The sequence below is a fragment of the Plectropomus leopardus genome, chromosome 6 (assembly GCF_026936395.1).
Source record: "Plectropomus leopardus strain MGB_pleo_1.0 chromosome 6, ASM2693639v1, whole genome shotgun sequence".
Classification (NCBI taxonomy): domain Eukaryota; kingdom Metazoa; phylum Chordata; class Actinopteri; order Perciformes; family Serranidae; genus Plectropomus; species Plectropomus leopardus.
This window is the reverse complement of record NC_142181.1, coordinates 23,619,077-23,635,089: the sequence shown is the minus strand read 5'-3', so window position 1 is coordinate 23,635,089 and position 16,013 is coordinate 23,619,077. Positions and strand designations below refer to the sequence as shown.

The following is a 16,013-nucleotide window of genomic DNA, read 5'->3' as shown; positions in this document are numbered from 1 at the left end:
GGTCAAGGGACCCCTGTGAAATGGCCATGTCATTTTTTTCATCACCAAAATTGAACTTTGGTGTATTATTCAGCCCCCTTAGTGAGAAGCTAGCATGACATGGTTAGTTCCACTGGATTCTTTAGGTCTTCTAGTTTCAGATGTCAGTAAACGTCACACATCGATCAATGTTAGAGCTGCATTACGTCGACAGCTGCAGACAATATATGTAAGATAACTTTAAAATGTAATTACACACAACAAAATTCCATGACTTTTCCAAAACTTTAGCTGACTTTTACTAATTCCATGACTTTTTCAGGACTGAAAAATGATTGATGATGAACATGATTGTGAATTTCCATGACTTTTCCAGGTTTGCCATGACCATGGGACCATGACCTGTACCATATCTCTGTATGTCCCAAATGACACATAACTTGTATTCTGACAGAAATATTATAATAAAAATGCTATTCAAAATGTACAGGAACTGTTATGAAACCTTAATAACATTCGTACCTAATATAAATATTTTTTTTTGGGGGGGTGTCTTGCATAGAATACATTTTAATATTTTTAATTTTTGAAAAAAAACCAAAACAAACCCACACACATTTGGTATGTAATATTTAGACCTGAAATCTATGTTACATTATGTAAGGTGATGAAAATTATGAGCAGTGAGTCCAAGTTCAAAAAAGTCTTTTATTTAGTCTCATCTTGCAAAGTGCACATAACCAAATCAGAAAGGAGAAAAAAGTGATATTCCAAACATTAACTGGTTTAACGTGACGCAACACAGCTGCTTGAAAAGATTGCCAACCAGAAAAGCCACAGTGGAAGAGTTGCCTTGAAGCCTGGCATACAAAAAATTATCAAAACGATACGAAAAAAGGCATGGTTAATGGTTCTGAGTGTAACAATGTAGATAACTGTGATTTAATGACTGCGATAACCCCTCACACCAACCTCAAACCAGGAAAGAGAACAAGCTCATGCACGATTGGAAGCTCTAGTTTAGTCGACCTCCTCTATAGTGGGGCCGGAGGACGCTCCTCCTCCAGGAGCACCGCCTGATCCGGCGAAGCCGCTTGGCATTCCCCCCGGCACCCCTCCTGTGTTCTGGTACAGCTTGGTCATGATGGGGTTGCACAACTTCTCCAGCTCCTTCTGCTGATGATCAAACTCCTCCTTTTCTGCAGACTGAGAAAAGAGCGAAGAAGTGGAATTTAGTTAACAATCCAATGCACCAAGTTGCCAAAATTTCCGACGACAAAACTTCAAACTCATACCTGGTTTCTATCGAGCCAGCTGATGACCTCGTTGCACTTGTCCACAATCTTCTGCTTGTCCTCGTCGCTGATCTTGTCCTTCAGCTTCTCGTCCTCCACGGTGGACTTCATATTGAAGGCGTAAGACTCCAGGCCGTTCTTGGCAGCCACCTTCTCTCTCTGCACGTCATCCTCAGCCTTGTACTGCTCCGCTTCCTGGACCATACGCTCAATGTCCTCCTTACTCAGCCGGCCTGAAGGATTTTAATTTCAAATGAAGAATGGCTGAAAACCATATGTCATTTTTTTTTTATAATTATCATACAGAGTTGTGCTTCAGCTTACCTTTGTCGTTGGTGATTGTGATCTTGTTCTCCTTCCCGGTGCTCTTGTCGACAGCGGACACATTCATGATGCCGTTGGCATCAATGTCGAACGTCACTTCAATCTGAGGAACCCCTCGAGGTGCAGGAGGGATTCCTGTCAGCTCAAATTTCCCTAGAAGGTTGTTGTCTTTGGTCATGGCTCTTTCACCCTCAAACACCTGCAGATATAACGACGGGTAAACACGTTAATAGAGATTTATTTGAAATGTAAGACTGAAAAATAATAGCTAAATATGGCAGTCATACCTGAATGAGCACACCAGGCTGGTTGTCTGAGTAGGTGGTGAAAGTCTGGGTCTGCTTGGTGGGGATTGTGGTGTTCCTCTTGATGAGAACCGTCATGACTCCTCCGGCAGTCTCGATACCCAGAGACAAGGGGGTCACATCCAGCAGCAGCAGGTCCTGCACGTTCTCCGATTTGTCGCCTGACAGGATGGCTGCCTGCACAGCTGCGGAGCAAATAGGTGGATTCAGAGTTTTACATTTGTATATAATTCCAATGTTTTAGAGATGAGTTTTATTTATGGACGTAAAAGGGTTATACCTGCACCGTAGGCCACCGCTTCGTCGGGGTTGATACTCTTATTGAGGTCCTTCCCGTTGAAAAAGTCTTGCAGCAGCTTCTGGATCTTGGGAATGCGAGTGGAACCTCCCACCAGGACAATGTCGTGGATTTGAGCCTTGTCCATCTTGGCATCGCGGAGAGACTTCTCCACAGGCTCCAGGGTCCCTCTGAACAGGTCTGCGTTCAGCTCCTCAAAGCGAGCCCTGGTGATGGAGGTGTAGAAATCGATCCCCTCGTACAGAGAGTCGATTTCGATGCTGGCCTGCGTGCTGGATGACAGGGTGCGCTTTGCCCTCTCGCATGCCGTGCGCAGACGACGCACTGCCCTCTTGTTGTCGCTGATGTCTTTCTTGTACTTGCGCTTAAACTCGGAGATGAAGTGGTTGACCATGCGGTTATCAAAGTCTTCGCCACCCAAGTGTGTGTCGCCTGCTGTGGACTTGACCTCAAAGATGCCATCTTCAATAGTCAGGATGGAGACGTCAAATGTGCCACCGCCCAGGTCAAAGATGAGAACATTTCTCTCGGCTCCAACCTGAAGTTTGAAAAGATTTTACTTTGATATGTTGTTTATTCTAGTATTGGATAAATCCACCTTGACCTTCAAATTCAAGGTCTATATTACTATACTATTATATTACTTAACACAGCTGCCTCACAGTGAGAGGGTCCCAGATTCAAACCCAGAGTGGGACAGTCAAAAGACATGCAGGTTAATTGGTGATTCTAAAATGTCCCATAGATGTGAATGTGAGTGTCAATGGTTGTCTGTCTCAATGTGTCAGCCCTGTGAAACTCTGGCGACCTGTCCAGGTTGTACCCCGCCTCTCACCCAATGTCAGCTGGAATTGGCTCAAGCCCCCCCACGACCCTCTAGAGGACAAGTGCTAATGAATGAATGCACTTTTTGAATCCAGAAAGCAACTGTTAGTGCTGTTCAGCTGCTATTTTATTGCACCGTTCTTAGTATTATTTGATCTAATAACATGCTGTACCTTTGTTGTGTTTTTATGTCACCGATCTTGAAGCAATAATACGCACTTTTTTGGGCTGCTGGAGTATATATTCTCTAAGTTTTAAGTAATTGCACTGAATATGTTGGAATTTTTTCTTATGTGTGGATCTTAAACTAATGACTAAAGACAAAATATGACCCCTGTGGCTGGACCAGTTGGGACCCACTGTTGTATACAGCTGTAGCCTAAGGATTATTTTACCTTTTTGTCCAGGCCATAAGCAATAGCAGCAGCAGTAGGCTCATTGATGATACGAAGGACATTAAGCCCAGAAATGGTCCCTGCATCTTTGGTGGCCTGGCGCTGAGAGTCATTGAAGTAGGCAGGCACAGTCACGACTGCACTTGTTACAGTCTGCAAGAAAAAAAAATGGTTACAAAGACCTGTTATTACTGAGAAATAAATGTCATTCTCAACATTAAAAGTATTTTTTTTCCAAATCAGAGCTTATAGATCCCCAGTCTATTGAAACATCATAAAATCCCTGCAGAATTCTGTTTAAATTCCATGTTTTGGAGGGAACTTAGCTGCCAAAATACAGTAGTGAAAACAAAGGAAATTTGTCATTGCATTATTTTGTGTACTGATGCAGTTCTCCCCTTTCATAAACAAACAAATAATTTCTAATATTAATTCTGCAAAAACAAAACACAGGTGTACCTTCCCCAGGTAAGCCTCTGCAATCTCCTTCATTTTAGTGAGCACCATAGAGGAGATCTCCTCTGGGTAGAAGGTCTTGGTCTCGCCTTTGTACTCCACTTTAACTTTGGGGCGTGAATCCTCACTAATGACTGTAAACGGCCAGTGTTTCATGTCTGACTGGACAACGCTGTCATCAAACCGGCGTCCGATCAGACGTTTTGCATCTGCAGGGCGATAAAAGAGGCCATAATTAAGCAGAAACAGCAAAGTTAACTAGTTGTACCTTTCTAGTGAAATGTTTCATACCGAACACTGTGTTGCTGGGGTTCAGGGCCACCTGATTTTTGGCTGCATCCCCGATCAGCCTCTCAGTGTCTGTGAAGGCAACATAGCTGGGTGTGGTCCTGTTTCCCTGGTCGTTGGCAATGATCTCCACTTTGCCATGCTGAAACACGCCTACACAGGAATAGGTAGTGCCCAGGTCAATGCCGATTGATGGTCCCTTGGACATGGTTCCTGGGAATATGAATATGATCACCTGTTAATCATACACTGGCTCAACAATGACATTCTGGGTATGTGACAGATGAGTATTTGTCGGTGGCAGTATGCTGCAGTAGGCTGTAATGAGGCTATTAACAGAGTCTGAGCAGCTTATACAGAAGCGGAGACAAACTGTCTCGGTGAGGTAGAGGTCCGCAGCACCTGTTTTTGAGCCTCCCATGTTTGACAGCTTGGCAACGGCTGCCTTTATTGTGGCAACAACAGGGAGGAGATGACCTTTTCTAAGACGCAGGTTTATTGTAAACTGATAACCACACTGGACTGCCATTGACTTTACTCATTATTATATCACAAAGCTGAAATGTTATTTGTTAAGTTGATCAACTGATTCATTGTGTATTTTTTCTGCTGTTCTTTGTCTTATGTGGTAGTAAAATTGTCTTTGGATTTGAGATAAAACAAGCAATTACATTCAGTTAACTTGGGCTGTGGGACTTTGCTACTTGGTCAGTTATAACATTAATGTTAGATACTGTTTGAAATAAACTCTACTAGTTAATTCACTGGATAAGCACTTTGAGATTTTGCTAAATGTAAAGTGTGTTATAAATAAAATCTATTATTATTATTATTAATTTGAATAAAAAAGTGCAAATCTGGAAAATGAGCTGATGTTGGGTGGTACTGATTTTACTCAATAAGTTATCCAGATGACTCAGTGAGCAGTAGCTTCTTGGAACAGGCCCTAATTTTACGGTTGCTACACAGCAGATCATCAATATACTGTAATGTTAGCCAAATGTTATGCCACATAGGAGGTCATTGCATTCTAACCCAGGCAGTAGTTACTAAACTGCAGGGCGCTGTCTGCTGTGGTGGAGAGAACTATAGAGTTATTGCAGGAGAATGCACATGATGGGGCTGGAGCTGAAGCAGTTAGTTGTACAACTGATTTTTTTTATTGTTTTCTTACAATTTTTGGGTTATGCAACTCAAATGGTAGGAATTGCTGCTTTTCCAGCTATCTTATCTGTTTTATTCATTGACTGATTCATTATACATAACCTCTTATCCTGTCTTATTATCGATTTATTTGTTTAACCTGTATTATTTATATATATATATTTTATATCTGTATTGTTTTAAATGTTTTATTTTTATTTGCCTCATTACAGTTTTCATCATATATTAAAGAATAAAAAAAACTTAAAAAAAAAAAAAAAAAAAAAAAAAAACAACAATAAAAAACTGTATTATAATTCCTGATGAAATAAAAAATATTTGAAAAGGAAGAAAAGAAAAACACTTGAAGCTCACTGAGTTCAATTGTCACTCAATTTGAAAACATGCGTAAATCTACCTTGCTGCCAAGTTGTTCCAGTAAGTAAAGCAGGGTGGCATTGAGTTTTCGTGTGTATGCCTGTGCAAAAGCTTTTAATTTGCACTGCAGAAACTACTGCAAAAAAATGCAAGTTCATGCTCTAGATAGGGTTTATGCAATAGGACTTGACTCCTGTTGTTATAATTATATAACTGGAATATATTATTAATTATTATATTATATATATATATATATATATATACATATTATTAATTATAGGCATTATAATTTCCCCTCATATTGATGGTTGTTAAAAAGTAATTTAATTTGGGGGAAAGACAAAGTTGACAGCCACTGAGCAGCAGCAGGGTTAGCAGCAGAGCATGTTGTGCTGCATCATTAGCTTAGCTATCAGCAGCAGCTACAGCCAGGAGGGCGTGTCCTGCACATTTAAGGCTGGGAACTTTCTCCACCATTCCTTTCACTTCGTTGCCACTTGCCCACAATAGTCTGTCTGTTATATAACCGCTTCTGCATATGACGTGCACGATCAACGCACACTAGCAACTTTGCAAACCACACTGTAAGCGTGTTGACAACATCACTTCATACTTTTGTTAGCCACTTTCTCTAAACTCTCGTTAAATGCGCAATAACGTTATATAAAGTTAGCTTGAAGCATCAGGTGATAAGTGAAGTTAGTGTGAATAATGAGCAGATATTGAATAATAGCAAATGGACGCCAACAAGTGTTAGATTGCTCACATTTTTGCTGAATTAAAGTAAACTGCAAACACTGATTGACACTTCATTAAGTTAAGTAAAGACCAGTAAAAGATATTTCATTACAGTAAGTTATCCACCTAGCTAATACTCACCTCCGTTAGATTCAGAAGTATGTCGTTAAACCGGCTTAAGTCAAAGTGGTAGTTAATAATACTGGCCGGCTTCTTTCCCTTGGGTGGCTCTCAGTGTGTCGGCTCCCCTGGTCCCCTGGTCCCCGCTGTCCGTGTGTCGGTGTGTGGGAGCGGCCGCCTCTCCTCCTGCAGTCCCCTCAGAACTCTCCAGAAACCAGGAGGAGCGATGCTGACCAATCACCCTCCATCATATCATTGCCCCCATAAACGGGCCAATCAAAAATACGCTCCGCACAGCGCCACAGCAGTTGCTATCAAGATTATTATTATGAAACCCAACGGGTTCTTCCTGCTGTCAGACACTGGTTGATTGTAGGGGTGGAGGAGGAAGTCTGCAACTCAAACAAGTACTCATGCCCAGAGATGGAAGGTAGATTTTTTTCTTCAGTTTAAGTAGCTTAACCATCGTGTAGAAATACTCAGGTACCAGTAAAAAAAAGTTCTGCATACAAAATCTAACCTAATCTCGGGTATCGTTATGAGCATTTTTGTTAAAATGGTTCATTTTTCTCTTTTGTTTTGGCAATCATTTTGCTGTGTTATTGCATATGGCATGATTGTTTTTTTTTCTTAATAAATTGTGGAGTTCCAATTTCAATGCTTCAAATGGGTCTGTAATACACTGTGCACACATTTACAACCAGACTGTGAAAAAAATCCTCCAGCCCCCCAGCATTTATTATATGGAAAATCACTTTTTTGTGTTCTTTCATAAAAACTACATGACGTCAGGTAAACCAACTGGCATTTAAAGTGTTAAAATCCTGAAACTAATTGAATATTTGCTAGTTTTGATCAAGACTGAAGTTGATCGAAAGATAAAACCCACTAAAATGGAAAAATATGAATCTGTAATATTTTTAAAGCAGTTTTTGGAGTTGACATTTTTGTTCTCGATGGCTTTGAAGGGTTTCACTTCACTTTTGTTAAAAATCGTAATATCTTGTGTTGATTTTACTTCGGTTGGTTGGGTGTTCCACATTTCAGAGCCTTTTATGGGGAAAAAATGACTGTCACAGAGAAGTCTTATGATGTGCGATTTTTCAATTGCCACTTCTTTGCTTCTGATGTTCTGTTATAATTATCAGTAATGGAAGAAGTACTATATTTTACTTCAGTAAAGTAGCCCAGTGTGAAATGCTGTTACATGTGAAATCCCTGCATTCAAAATCTTACTTGAATAAAAGTAGATCACATATAGGCCTACATTACAATCAAAGTAGACTATACTATAGCCTCCCAGAAGTAAAAGTACTCATTGAGCACAATGGTCTGTGTTGGCAAAAGCATTCAGATATTTCACTTCAGTAAAGGTAGCAGTGCAAAAATACTCTGTTAGAAATTAAAGTCCTGCTTTCAAAATGTTACTCATGTAAAAGACAAGAATATCACAGTTATATTATGTAATTCTATTAGAATTATTGATGTATTAATGTGTGAGCATCACTAAGGTTGCAGCTGGTAAATGTGGGGCTAATTTCAACAATTTTTTTTCTTAATACATTTAAATTTGTAAGTTGATTTATATTCTGTATTAATATTCTCAATAGTTAACTACAGCAGAAACTATTGTCAGATTAATGTCATGGATTAAAAAGTATAATGTTGGTTTTAAAGATGTATAAGCTCAAGGACCTCAAAAGTTTACTTAAGTAAAGTAATTTAAATAAGTAGGTCTGCATTTACATAATAAATACTTAGCTGAAGTAACCTTTGTTGATACAGATCTCTTACTTGTAATGGAGTATTTTTACAGGGCGGCATTAGGAATGTAATTGAGTACATTTACATGTAATCTACAAGAGCACAATGTTGTTACTTGAATACTTCCATTTAATAGTACTTTATACTTGTACTCTTCTACATCTAAGAGAGAGTACTGTGAAATTCTACTTAAGTACAGCACTTGAGTAAATGTACTTGATTGCTCTTCAACGCTGATAATTATCAATGCATTAATATTTTAGCATCACTAATGTTGCAGCTGGTAAAGTTAGGGCTGATTATATGGCTCGATTAGTTAACCAATAATATTACAACATAATGTTTTAGTTAATTGACATTTTGTGTGTATAATCTGAATCTGCAAATTAACTGAAGCTGTCAAAATAATTTTTTATAAAAGTATAAAGTATACAATTTCCCTCTGAGATTTAGTGGGATAGAAGTATAAAGTAGAATAAAATTGAAATACTCAAGTACAAATTTGTACATAAAGTGCTTGAATAAATGTACTTTGTACTTCATTACAAGTTAAAGTCCTGCATTGAAAATGATACTCCAACAAAGTTAATCATACATTTGTTCAAGTAATTTACTGAAGTACAATTTTGATGTACTTGGTCTTGCCTTGAGTATTACCACTTTATGATATTTTATACTTTTACTTCACTATATTTTAAAGAGACATACTTTTTTTCTTCACTGTATTTATCCAGCAGCTGTAATTACTTTACTTTACTTAGCTAAAGATTTTGCATTAGTGAAACATGTTACAAAATACAGTATAATGCATTATTTTATCACAGTACCCAACAGTATCTTATATCAAGTAAAGATTTATCTTGACCAACTACAGGATTAAAATGCTGCTTACACACAAATCAGTCGTAGAGATAAAAAACAGCAAAATAAAGCATATACAGAGCACTCTGAAGGCTTATTCTGCTGTATTATGAGTCCTATTAAGTTTCAAGCTTTTGAATGATTGGCTTGTAATGGAGTACTCCTTCTGCTGAAGAAGGAGAATTCAAAGACTGAACTTGTTGCAGTCAGTGCTAGAACAACGAGAACATAAAATCCTAACCACGCCTTTAACTGTCATGTTAAAACCTGTGGAAGCATGAAGGGTGTGAATCGTAGTCTAATACCTCTAAAAAATACCTGATATGTAGACCAACACCAAATATTAATGTGTGAATAGATGATGTGATGAGGGTGGATTTCCAACAAAAAATACAAGTAGGTCACAGATCATCAAGTTTACATCAAATCCTGGGATTGATTTACCTTTTACAGTACAGTACACACCAGGCCTGTGTCCTGGTGTAACTTTTTTTTTTACTCAGGGCTCCTCCTATGATACTGGTATAACTTGTTATTATACTGCTTAGGTGTTATTTGAGTGTGACTCAGTGTGCAGCATGTACCTACAATACCTGGTGTTGAAAAGAAATACTTTGTAAGGTAAAACTAAACAATGAAATACTTTCTGATTAAAATGATCTGGTAAAGGTCTGATACAAAACAGAAGGGGAAAGATAACATCTGATAAGATGGCAGAAATATACATTTTAAAATGTACATGCGTATTGAAATAAAATATAACACAAAAAAACGAAAAATATTTTTAAAAATCTTTGACGGCATTAATATGCAGCATGTAATAGGAAATAAGATGTCCGCTGTAAATTATTTTACTCCATTGTGGGGTAAAACCATTAATTTAGTAAACTTCACATACATTTTCAAACTTGGGTAACTTGGAGTGTTCCGATTGTGAAAAGAAGGGAACATCAAACTGTACAGTAATGAGAAGCTGCTAAATATGTTTGATTGGCAACTTTTGAATTCAAGGCACAAAATAGATTTATTAGTAATTTTTTTAATGTATTTTAAAAAAAAAAGAAAATTAAAATTTGTCCTAAAGTCCTGCTACATCTTTTGGAGTCAAAGGAAGACTTTATGAGTCTCACAGGGGAACTAAGCTGCTCCGAAGTCTGGTGGTTCGGCAACGGATACTTCTGTAGCTTTTCCGAGATGTCAGCAGGGTGAACAGACTGCGTCTGGGATGGCTGCTGTCTTTCAGTGTCCTTTGGGCTCTGTGCAGACACCTCACTTCAGCGCGGTCACTGATGCTCTGTAAATGGGAACCAGTGATGTTCTGGACAGTTTCAGTCAGCCACTGTAGAGGAGGGGGCTGAGCACACAGCCCTGGGGAGCTCCAGTGTTGTTCTCCGGTTGTTTCATGTCTGCACAGGCTATGTGGCTGGGGCTGGAGTCAAGTGCTGTCAACTCATTATTGTCAGAGTGCCAATAGAGTGCTGCAGGCAAAACGTTTTTTTTTTTTTAGGCTGGCACGGAAGTTTGCATTGCCCTGGATCCCTCAGGAAAAAGTCAATGGAATTTTCCTATTGAATTTTGGATCATTGCAAAAAAAAACAAGCTCTGTGCCAAATAAAAGTTGATGATGCCTACATATTGTTCAGCAAGATAATCTTCACAATTGAACACCACTTTTAGGATTTTTGAAGGGTAAATGCAAACTCCAGGAGTAAAAAGCTAATGTTTGACGATAAACGAAATACATTACAGTCATGTGAATTTAACTTTGCCACCACAATGAGCAAAGTCATGTTTAATGTGATGACTTTCTGTAGTCTCATTAAGGCACTATTAAAACAACTGTCTTTTTTTAAACATCTAAAAAAACACTCACAAGTGGGTTATTAGCTGACATTTTTATGTCGTAGAACAAAATTTGATTAACACAACTTTGTTAAGCTTGTGTTAACCACAGACCTCATTTCAGAGGTGGATGAAGTATTGGAAAGCCATGCTTGAGTGTAAGTACAGATTTCTTACCAGAAAATGACTTCGGTAGAAGTTAAAGTAAACTATTAGAATATCACTTTAGTAAAACTCTTACAGTGTCTGATATTTACTCTACTCAAGTATCAAAAGTAATTTTATGATATTAAATACTACTACTTAAGTATTGAAAGTTAAAGTACAAATAAATGCAGTTAATAAAAAAGCAAGTGGTCAGAATTTTTAGGATTATGACGTTTATGTATTCGTAATATACACCATCTTAAAATGGAGCCTAAATTACATTTGAAGAAAAATTAAGTCTTTTTTTTTTTTTACAACTTCAAGGATTTAAAGAGCAAAATCCATTGTCTTCTTCCCTCCCATTCCTTTATTTGTCCATCCGGCCCTTCCCCAGTTCCTTCTCTATTTTGTAGTAAGTAACTAGAATACTTAGGGGGAATGTGGTGGAATAAAAATATACATTTTAATAAGCAAATGTAGTAAAATTGAAGCAAAAATTGACAGAAATAATACAAAAAAAAGTTAGGTTAAGTTAGGTACACAAACTTCCAAAAAATACTTAAGTACTGGAATGAAATATTATGAATTTGTTACATCACACCACATTTTTTCAGGCATCTAACTGAAAACGCATTCAAAAAACCCACTGACTTCAAGACGAGGGAACTGGGAGTGCTAAAATGCTAACTCATTTCTGCGTTCTAGGACTCAGTGGTGCACCACTCCATTGCAGTAATAGTATGGTACAGCCGCGGTTGACTCCTGCTGATGGAAGGGTCTGTTTGAGCATTTGGTTCGGGCTGGTTGCATTATTTGAACTTTGAACCTTGGATGTCAGTGTGTAGCTGTGTGCACATGATAAGTTAATGTAAGTCGCCCTACTTTGAGTTCAGCTTTGTTCAGTTATGCCAAGTTAACTGTTAATTTGTCAGTAAAAATCCTTTTGTTATACCCGGAAACCCTCCTCTCCTAAGTCAGGTTTCCTCACATTGTTTAGTGGGCATAAAAAAAAAAAAAAACCATGATTAAAAATGTCAGATTGTACAAAAACATTGGCTGTTCAGTGTGGCCTTGGGTTATGTAATTCTGTTTATGAACTGTATTTTTCACTGCAGTGTTCCCAAGAGGCCCTTTAGTGGATGTATATTGAATTTGCTTTGCATCTCAAGTCTATAGAGACAAGACACTTGCTTTATCCCCTGAGACTTGACTGCCATTCTTGCTTCATTGTAAACGTCCATTGATGCCTTTGTTCCCATTGAGAGTATGTAAAGTCTTATACCCCTCACATGTCTGAGAGTCACATTCACACACACATGAGAGTGTCATGTGCAGTAGCCTGGCTTTGTTGCAAAGTGTTGTGCAAGTTGATGAAGTAAAGCTCATTCATTTCCACACAAACACTACCCTGCTGCTCTAGGTGTGTCTGTTAAAGACTTATTGGATTTTAACATTTATGGATAAACACACCAAGATTGCCATTCCTGAACAACGTATGGTTGTTCAGGAAAAACAGCAAGTGCACACACAACTGCAGTGTTGAGAGATAATTCCCTTTCACATGTGATTATGTGATTCATTGTTTAGGGAAAAAATTTGGCTGAATCCAAATCTCTGGATTTCACTGCACTTGCAGACTCACAGACTTTACAGGTGTGCTCACAGGAAGTCTTTGAGTGCTGAAGGCTGTCCAAATCAACAATTTCGATACCACGAGAGGCCTCAAGCGGATTTTCTCTAGACTTCCAGAAAGTCCACTCGGGGTGTAGACTTCACCAGACTTCGCAGGTTTAATTACCCACAGTTCATAGCAATACAGACATGGCGCTGTTGTTTTTCTCCAAATGCTGACTAAAAATATACCACACTTAAATTACTGTATTAAAACCTTACTTGAATCATTTGAGCCACAAAACCACACCATGAAAGATACAGTATGTGTAGCCTATATGTTGAATAGAAAAGTGTGAATATCATTTTGTCACAAAAAAGCCTATACATGGAATTTAGATTTTGTTATTTGTATGGACGGATGAACACATAGAATATGACAGAAGCGATTACCATGTATATGACTCTAGCTGTCAAACATTTCTACTGCAACAAGTGAAAGATCTGGTATGGCGGGCCTATCTATCAGAGCTTGCAGGTTTTATGTGATGACAGTGAACACGTCACAGTGCGGATGATTGAAGTCCGCAAGGCCCAGTCTACAAGACCGGAGGGTGGACATTTGGATTCAGCCTTTGATTATAGCCCTGTTAAGTCTTTGCAAGTAACAATTTTGAACTCAAGCAATCAATGCACACTGCAGCCAGCCACCAGGGGGTGAACAGGATATTTTGGCTTCATTTTTGAGGAGCTGTCATGGCTCTGTCTTAATATAAAGTTTGAAAATCTGGTTTTCCACACAAATACATAAAACAAGCAAGCATTGTTGATAAAAATTCCACACTGGAAAAGTTTGACATTTTGGGAAACATGCTTATTTGCTGTCTGGGGGAGAGATGTCTCTGTTGCATCTGCCTGCATGTATGTAGTTTCAGCCAGTTTGTTTAGCTCAGCATAAAGACTAGAGACATAGAAACAGCTAGCAAGGCTCTGCCCAAAGGCTGCAAAGTCTGCCTACCCTCTATAATGCTGCATTCACATGGAATCAGGCAGACAGCAGACATAAAACTGCTACTGGATGCCACAAGAAAAACAAGCTTTCTGATAGAATGGTAGGACGCTAAACCATCGTGCATGACCATAATGTTTTTTATTATATGTAATTTGCTCAGAATGTCCATTAATTGTCCAGATTGCGTGTGTTTTTGCCCTGTGTGAATGAGCTACATAATATCCAGTTATATATTTTGTAGTGGAGGATGGCAAAAAGTTCAAATATTTTAACTTTGCATAGTTTCTGTGGGCATATTCTCTGCCTGCCTCAGTTATTTTTACCGTGTTGGTCTCACCCACTGAAATGAATATCTGGTTTGCCTTTATTTAATGTAATTTCATGTGAATGCACCATCAAGCTCAAAAACTAAACCTGCAGTAACTGATTTTGGCCACATGGGGGGCAGTGCAAAAAAATTGTGAACACAACATTGACATATAATCATCCACAAAACTGCTATACACATACAGCAGTTACAGAGCAACATTATCATTCATTGGGAGTTGTGTTTCTGTCCACCTGGTGAATATAAGTTCAATATTCAATATTTTTGGTCTCCCGAGGGAAATATCTTGTTCTTTAGCTGCTCAAAGCTCCACTGTCTTCAGCAGCTATTCGCTAAATGTTTCATCCTTACTTTATTATATATTATAAACCTTACTTTACTTTATTCCCAGGAAACACGAGGGAACAAAGCCATCTTATCTTGTGTTTATTTCTAACTCAGATATTTAATACCAAACAGCTGCATACATACATATACAGCAGTTATGGAGCACCATTATCATTCATTTGGAGTCATTTTTCAGTCCACCTGGAAAATTTAAATCCAACTTTAACTCTGTTTTTGGTCTCCTGAGGGAAATATCTGGTTCTTTAGCTGCTCAAAGCTCCACTATCTTTGGCAGCTATTCGCTAAATGCTTGGTGCAGAGTAGTGGTGTACAGTGGATGTAGAGTGGGAACATTTTTCTAAATGACCTGAAATATATCTTGATATATTATATGACTATTTTTGTACTACAATTTCTTATTACGTATAAAGTGATGTACACGCTGATACTGATATGTCTGTTATAAGCCGCGCCCTACAATCCATGCATCTCATCAAAGCTAAGAATACACGTTCTTGGTTTACTTTATTCCCAGGAAACAAGGGGAATCAACGTCACCCCATCTCTTTTTTTTTTTTCAAATAAGTTATTTAATACCTTATAAGTACGCGTGAGCCTGTATTGTTAGCTGGCTAGATGTTTAAGCTCAAACAGAGGTTCGGTTCATCCTCAAATGGTCAAAATCCAAGTTTTGTTTTTCTTTAAAAACGCTACGTGTGTGAACTGAATGTTCAGACAAACCAGCAGAAAACACTACCTTTATCCGCTCCATTTTAATACCAAACATTTGTTTTCTTTCATGAGTCCTGACCCAAATATGCCAGAGGTCTGTACCGAGTTAAAATCATAATCCCCAAGGGTGACCACATTTACAGCTTCTGGGTCCAAGTTTTGAGAAATGTGCCCTCAGTAACACTGATGGCATTGCTTGCAGACAAATGCTTATTTAGACAACAAAGGGGTGATTAAAACTGGCATTTGACATCGGATACGTCTAAAGTAATCTAACAAGCACCTTTTTCAGGCTGTATCCTCATGGTGCTTTGTGGTGGTGTTCTTTGGGGACCTGAGTTACTCAGGAGTCCCTTTCGTGTCATGATGCTTCACAAAAGACTTTGGATTTCTCTCAGATAGGTGTGTCTTTCATCCGCAGACTGTACAAAACAGCACTGAAATTTTCTATTTACAATTTACAGCCTGAGGCCATAACAAAAACTGATCCATTACAAAACTTGCACTCAGAAGAACAATAATGAGACTTTTATCACATCAGAAGATCTCTGAGGAGAACACTTGCGATCTGATCGCTGATCTTGCTCTTTCACCATCCTACGAAAAATAAAACACTGTTTGTCCATATACATTATGGTTTCCTATGCAACGCTCTCCCTGTCCATACCCAGGACATAGGTCAAGTGTTTTTCCATCGTGCATCACCAGACATTAATCTTGCATTACCCTACATACAGTATAAAGTTATGTATCCTATGCCAAACAAAATGTGAGATGGTTGCTAATGCATTACTGGAAGCTGACTGCTGTAAATGTGGCAACAAAAGGAGATTAAGTCAGAATCT

General features: G+C 38.4%; 1 protein-coding gene across 1 annotated transcript; it reads right to left on the bottom strand.

Annotated features, from left to right (window-relative positions):
- Positions 1–667: 667 nt before the first annotated feature.
- hspa8b (heat shock protein family A (Hsp70) member 8b) lies at positions 668–6,737 on the bottom strand. The gene is made up of 9 exons (XM_088079035.1): positions 6,566–6,737; positions 4,169–4,378; positions 3,881–4,086; positions 3,422–3,574; positions 2,184–2,739; positions 1,886–2,088; positions 1,599–1,797; positions 1,275–1,507; positions 668–1,185 (listed from the first exon to the last, which is right to left on the bottom strand). Exons 2-9 carry the CDS (start codon positions 4,371–4,373, stop codon positions 1,000–1,002), a joined length of 1,941 nt encoding a protein of 646 aa, XP_087935161.1. The 5' UTR covers positions 4,374–4,378; positions 6,566–6,737; the 3' UTR covers positions 668–999.
- Positions 6,738–16,013: the final 9,276 nt, after the last annotated feature.

Coding starts and splice junctions, on each gene's coding strand:
- hspa8b (XM_088079035.1), bottom strand. CDS start 4,373: ATGTCCAAGGGACCATCAATCGGCATTGACCTGGGCACTACCTATTCC. Junction 2,740..3,421: donor CTTATGGCCTGGACAAAAAG/GTAAAATAATCC, acceptor TTCAAACTTCAG/GTTGGAGCCGAGAGAAATGT. Junction 1,508..1,598: donor CACAATCACCAACGACAAAG/GTAAGCTGAAGC, acceptor AAAATCCTTCAG/GCCGGCTGAGTAAGGAGGAC.